At 27.4% G+C, this 7,379-nt stretch overlaps 1 protein-coding gene across 1 annotated transcript; it reads left to right on the top strand.

Moving 5' to 3' along the window:
* The first annotated feature begins 4,900 nt into the window (after positions 1-4,900).
* On the top strand, positions 4,901-6,658 carry LOC125876600 (peroxidase 3-like). The gene is made up of 4 exons (XM_049557820.1): positions 4,901-5,183; positions 5,419-5,616; positions 5,735-5,897; positions 5,973-6,658. The coding sequence occupies exons 1-4, from the start codon at positions 4,977-4,979 to the stop codon at positions 6,389-6,391; spliced, it is 987 nt and encodes a 328-aa protein (XP_049413777.1). The 5' UTR covers positions 4,901-4,976; the 3' UTR covers positions 6,392-6,658.
* The last annotated feature ends 721 nt before the right edge of the window (positions 6,659-7,379 follow it).

Raw genomic sequence — 7,379 nt, 5'->3', positions numbered from 1 at the left:
ATTATTGTCAAATTTATGATTAAAATAACTAAATATTTATTAATCACTAATTCCAATACTAACTAATGAAGGGTAAAATTTGAAGAACACACTAAAAGTAGTCTTGAAAACTGAACAATTAAGTTAATTTGAAAAATATAAAATGCCTCAAAAATTAACTTAATATGGAATGGAGGGAGTACTAAAATTTACACCCTCCGTCTCATTTTATATGTCATCCATTTATATAAATAGTTGGACCACAATACTTGTCATTTTATAAAATTTATGCATAAATTATCATATTTTGTCTATTATACCCTTGATAGAATAGTTAATTAATCTTGTCATTTATTAATAAAANTGGAATGGAGGGAGTACTAAAATTTACTCCCTCAGTCTCATTTTATATTTCATCCATTTATATAAATAGTTGGACCACAGTCTTGTCATTTTATAAAATTTATGCATAAATTACCATATTTTGGCTATTATACCCTTGATAGAATAGTTAATTAATCTTGTCATTTATTAATAAAGTTGACTTAAGAAAACATTAAATAAAGGTAGAAGGGTAAAGTTACATCATTTCTTAATGCAAGTGCAAAGTAAAAATGTGACATATAAAATGAAACGGAGGGAGTAACACTCTTTATTAATGTGCATATTTAGTGCTGCTAAAAACATTTTTTATTGTAGTGATGTGTATAATATATTTATGTAATGGTAACATAAATTATTTTTTAAAAATTGAACAAGTAGGTCTTTTGCTAGGGTTGGACCGTCTATGTTAGCCTCCCCTTTCCTTTTTTTGTGAAGGATAAGTTTTTATTCTTGTATTGTATTAGGAGGTAAGGTCAAATCCCCTTTTTTGTATTTGCCTCATAATATATAACACCCCAAATAACCTTAAATAGTATATATATTTTTTTAAAAGGAAAACAAGTAGTTTCTTCTTATAATTATTAGAAGCAAAAATTGTTTTCCAAGAGTTGCAAATATAGCTTCTCCCTCTAGACAAATTTCTATCCTAATTAAAATAAGAAGATTTATCAAAAGGATCTTTGAAGTATCCTTGGTAAAAAAAAAACGAGTGCCAAAACCGATAAACAAAGCAGGATTTTAAAGAAAAATTGGCTATATATCAATAGACTTATACATCATCAATCCCTTCAATTTTTTTGGATCAATCCTGTCCGTCGATTTCCTCATTATTTAGTAGTGACTTGATATAGTAACAACTAATTTAAAGGGACATGACTAAAAAAGAATAAAATTAAAGATATTAGTGGTGTTTGTTCCCTAATAAAGAAGCTAATTAGACAGCCTGGAAATAAAACACCACAACAGTTGGCAAAAAGTTTGAGACAACATGGATAAAGAAAAAGTGAAATATATACTTGTATTATGACTTTATTAATTGTTATAATTAATCACAAAAAAATTAATTAAAAATCGCTGACGTACGTCTTTTAATATCCATGCACATTCTTATATTCTCCCCCCAATAAAGATAAAGCCAAATAGAGATTACTGATCTAATTAAGCTTTTATCAAAAGAATAATCCTAGTAGCTATTAATATTAATGAGAAATGAAAAAGAAATATACAACTTATCATTAAGTTATACCACTTATTTCAAAAAGTATGTTCTATAATAGTTGTCATTTCTGATATTCGAAGCAATTGAATTTTAAAGTTTTTTTTTTTCCAATTTTTCCCCACAAATGACAAGACGTTGATTGATTTTTTTTTCTTTTCAAATTAATGGAATAAAATTAAATTAAGAAAATACAAAGAAGGATATCGACAAGCTTGCAGACTTTATATAGAAGATTGAAGAAACTATATGGTAAATAGTTTGTTCGGAGACAACCCCACATAAAGACTTTGGGTATGTTCGATACGGAGAAAAATATTTTAATTTTTTTTTTTTGCTTTGTTGGATGAAGTTTCGAAAAAAAAATTATTAAGAGAAATGACTTTCATAATTGGAATAGGAAAAACAACTAATTAAACAAATACCACGCTAATTGTGTCTTCCATAACCTTCATCTTGGTAGCCACCATCCTCATCACCCCTACATTCCTTATTCTCATCTTCCATAATATGCTATTCGTCTAGATATTTTTATATATAATCTATTCGTCTAGATATTTTTATATACAAGGGTGACTCAAGTACATTAACAGCCTAAAGCCAAAATTATATTGAAGTGTTAAATTTTGATATGATATTTATAAAATTCATTATAATTATTCATTTAATCTTTTTTGAGATATAATATTCTAGATGTGTTAGATCGAACGATTCTTTCCTTGAAAATTTTACATTTTCTATACATAATATTCAAAAATATAATAATTAAAAAAAAATACCTATTACCTATTATTACTAAAATAAAAAAATAAGACCCCAAGTTTGAAGGGCTAAGACACAGCCTTTTTTATTTTTTTAAGCATGTAGAGTCAGCCTGATTTCAAATTTCAATTATCCTACCGACAAGCCATCACCACTAGCTCTTAGAATATGATTTTATGAAAGAAACAATTATTGTAACACAATGTAAATTATTAATTTCTCTCATATTTTGTGGATACAATATTATTATAATTTATTTGAATTCTATATTTTATTTTTATGTAGTATTAAGGATGAAGTGAAGATAATAAGTACTTTTTTTTTTTTAATAAATAGAAGGTAATAAGTATTAGGGGTGTACATAAGTCGGTTTGGTTTGGTTTTTCATTAAAAAAAATCTAAACCAATTATGTATGTTTATTAAATCTAAAAACCAAATCAAACCACCCAAAGTCGGTTTTTTCGATCTCGGTTTTAGTCGGTTCTTTTGTTTTTTTTTTGTTTTTTCAGTTTTTTACAACTATACGATATTTGAAAATGTGATCAAATATATTTTCACTTACCTGTGTGATAAGCTAAACTTAAGAAATGTTAAATGAATAGAAATTTTCGTAAAAAGGGTAAAATTCACATGAGTACAATTTTTTTTTTGAAATATCAACGTTCATTATGTTAAATTAATAAGATTAAAGGATACAGTCAAACTGACTACAAAACGAAATATTTACAAAGTAAATTGTTAACTTCGAATTTGAAAAACTATAACAATATACTTGTAACTTCGGATCTTAATATAAAATAAAATACTTACAAATTTTACAAGCCCAAATTTGAAATAAAATATATAAACATTGAAAACTATAAACTAACTAAAAATATATTAACAAAGTAAATTATAAATAACATTTTTTATCTATAAATAAAATTAAATTATATATATAATATTTATAAAATTTTACAAGCTCAAATTTGTAATAAAATATATAAACATTAAAAACTATAAACTAACTAAAAATATATTAACAAAGTAGATTATAAATAATATTTTTTATCTATAAATAAAGTTAAAGTAGCTAAGTTTTAACCATTTGCAGACAACTATAAGTTATAAACTCATCCAAACAGACTCTTTGAATTGTGAACTACTGACAACGTGTGTCCCTACATTACATTATAATGCTTATGCAAAATCCATTATACAACACATTTGAAATAAAACAATAAGTAGCAAACCAGCTCCAACAGTTTAAATTTTGGATTAACAAAAGAATATGCCAAAAACCTAATACATGAGCTGTTAGAATTGTAATGGTAGCAGGTATTAAGATTTTTAATTATTGAAATAACTTGTTCCACTTTTTTTTAAAAAAAAATATAAATAAAATAACTTGTACCTCTATTTTTTTATATAAAAAAAAAACAGTAACTTGTGTACCTCGCATGCATGTACAGTCATAAACATCAATATCTATTACAGGAGCAGGTATACCAAATTGAATAAATTAAAAAGATTTTTAAAAAAAGGAGCAAATAAGAATTTTTTGTATCAAAAATAATTGAGTCAACATGAATAAGGAACATAAATCATACAGNTGAAAAACTATAACAATATACTTGTAACTTCGGATCTTAATACAAAATAAAACATTTACAAATTTTACAAGCCCAAATTTGAAATAAAATATATAAACATTGAAAACTATAAACTAACTAAAAATATATAAATAACATTTTTTATCTATAAATTAAATTAATTATATATATAATATTTACAAAATTTTACAAGCTCAAATTTAAAATAAAATATATAAATATTGAAAACTATAAACCAACTAAAAATATATTAACAAAGTAGATTATAAATAATATTTTTTATCTATAAATAAAATTAAAGTAGCGAAGTTTTAATCATTGACAGGCAACTATAAGTTATAAACTCATCCAAACAGATTCTTTGAATTGTGAACTACTGACAAAGTGTGTCCCTACATTACATTATAATGTTTATGCAAAAACCATTATACAACACATTTGAAATAAAACAACAAGCAGCAAACCAGCTCCAACAGTTTCAATTTTGGATTAACAAAAGAATATGCCAAAAACCTAATACATGAGCTGTTAGAATTGTAATGGTAGCAGGTATTAAGATTTTTAATTATTGAAATAACTTGTTCCACTTTTTTTTAAAAAAAAATATAAATAAAATAACTTGTACCTCTATTTTTTTATATAAAAAAAAAACAGTAACTTGTGTACCTCGCATGCATGTACAGTCATAAACATCAATATCTATTACAGGAGCAGGTATACCAAATTGAATAAATTAAAAAGATTTTTAAAAAAAGGAGCAAATAAGAATTTTTTGTATCAAAAATAATTGAGTCAACATGAATAAGGAACATAAATCATACAGAATGAGTCCAATTAGAAAGAGTCTAAAACAAAACCATTTTATATTGTTATAAAGAGTTCATATTTAAATAAAATAATGATATGGTTAGTTACTAGCTTGATTAGCAAGCTCACTAGGTCCCCTATAAATTCACTATTATGCTAATAGAGTTGATATGTGTGTAGTACAAAAACACATCAAAGAAAAACAAAAGTTTCTTTGAGACAAAACAAATAACAAATGGCTTCATTTAGCTATCTGATGAGTGTTTTGGTATTATGTGTAATCATAGGTTATGCAAATGCTCAATTGGAGCTTAATTTCTATGCTAAAAGCTGTCCAAAAGCTGAGAAAATTATTAAAGATTTTGTTGAGCAACAAGTTCCTAAGGCTCCAAATACTGCAGCAGCCATACTCAGAATGCATTTCCATGATTGCTTTGTCAGGGTAATGTATTATTACTTTCTCCATTTACGTGATTCACTTTCATTTTTAGTAGTTCAGTATCCTACCTGACATGTTTAAGACTACAAAATTCAGAAATCATTTTTATTTTCTTGAATTTCTTGTCCAATCAAACTAAGACAAGGTAAAATGAGATCCGGGAGTGTGATTTTTGCCCTGTTTTGCATAGAGAGTTTTTTTATGTTCTGATTCTTTGTATTTGATTTGATCTTTGCAGGGTTGTGATGGATCTGTACTTCTTAATTTCACTTCGACTAACGGAAATCAGACGGAAAAACTAGCTAATCCTAATCTGACATTAAGAGGTTTCTCATTCATTGATGCTGTGAAGAGATTAGTTGAAGCTGAATGCCCCGGAGTTGTTTCTTGTGCTGATATTATTGCGTTGGTTGCTAGAGATGCAGTTGTGGCTACAGTAAGTGAATTTTTTTGAATGACCATGTCTAGGGGTTTAGTAGATCTGAATAAAATACGTCAAGTTTAGAGGTGTTCTACTTTTATGTATCTAATTATCTTTGTGTTTCGGGTGATAGGGAGGTCCTTTTTGGAATGTACCAACTGGTAGAAGAGATGGAACGATATCAAATGTCTCAGAAGCCAATGCTGATATCCCAGCTCCAACTAGTAACTTCACTAGACTACAACAATCTTTCGCGAAGAAAGGTCTTGATCTGAATGATCTGGTCCTTCTATCAGGTACGAGTTTAAGTTCTACATACTGATAGTTTATACTATGTTAAAGTTACTAAATATAATACTATTTTCTTGTAGGTGCCCATACTATTGGAGTGTCTCGTTGCTCATCATTTTCAGAGCGTCTATACAATTTTACTGGGGTTCTAGGTACACAAGATCCATCTCTAGACAGTGAATACGCGGATAATCTCAAGTCAAGAAAATGCAGATCAATCAACGATAATACTACTATAGTCGAGATGGATCCAGGTAGTTTCAAGACATTCGATCTTAGCTACTTCAAACTTTTGCTCAAAAGGAGAGGTCTATTCCAATCCGATGCAGCATTGACAACACGTACCTCAACAAAATCATTTATCGAGCAGCTTGTCGATGGACCACTCAAAGAATTTTTCGATGAATTTGGTAAATCGATGGAGAAAATGGGAAGAGTTGAAGTTAAGACAGGGAGTGCTGGTGAAATCAGGAAGCATTGTGCATTTGTGAATAATTGAAATTAATGATTTTGTGTTTTGTATTTACCATAATTTATGTGTACTGTTGAGTGAATTGTTTGGTGTAATATGTATCATGTACTTTTATATTTATTTCAATTGTAATTTTGCAGTTTGCTGGTGTGTTGTAGCAATAAAAGTAATGCGATGGAGAGCATTTCCATAAATTGAAAAAAAAAAAGGAATCGTTTCCTAGCTGGGTATTGTCTTTATGTTATCTTCTTTATGCTTTAAATTGTTAATGTCAAACTAAAGCAAACAAAAGTTAAAAATTCCTGTGACATTAATAGTACTAATTTATTCTACTTTAAGATTCTAAAGTATATGGTGCTGTTTTTTTCTCTTGCAAATTAAGTAAGAAAAATTTATCAAAATAAGCAATGGAACGTGCTCTTTTTACTAGCTTAAAGTAGTCCTAGAAACACGGAAGACTTTGAAAATATTCTCCAATGTTTTAATTAAAAAAAATGGGTTTCTTACTTATTTTCTGGTGTTCGATAAGTAAAAAAAAAAAATTATTTTAAAACTAATTATATAGAGATAAGTGTCAAAAACACACCTAAACTATTCCATTTTTTTGAGTTTCATACTAAACTGTTGAGAGTGTGAGTTTCATACCTAAACTATCACTTTTTAGTTTGAGAACACCTCACTGGTGTGTAATGCACTCTCTCTTTTATTTGAAAAAACCTTGACACATGACATTTCACATGGATAAAATATTTCATCTTAACAAAAATTAAATAATAAACTATAATATTAATTAAAAATTAAAGATTAAAGTATTACTATCCATAAAAAAAAATAATTTTCTTAAAAAATAAAATTTAACTTATTTTTCTTACCCCACTCTACTACCTCCTCTACGTACCCCCCATCCCCCATCCTTTTTAAAAAATATTCTTTTATAAAATATTTTTAAAAAATTCATCTTCACTCTCCCCGGCCCCGCCCCCTCTCCCAAAAAAAACCATCCACTCATTCCCCC

The sequence above is a fragment of the Solanum stenotomum genome, chromosome 9 (genome assembly GCF_019186545.1).
Source record: "Solanum stenotomum isolate F172 chromosome 9, ASM1918654v1, whole genome shotgun sequence".
Classification (NCBI taxonomy): Eukaryota; Viridiplantae; Streptophyta; class Magnoliopsida; order Solanales; family Solanaceae; genus Solanum; species Solanum stenotomum.
The sequence above is the reverse complement of the archived record's forward strand: the minus strand, read 5'-3'. Positions and strand labels throughout refer to the sequence as shown.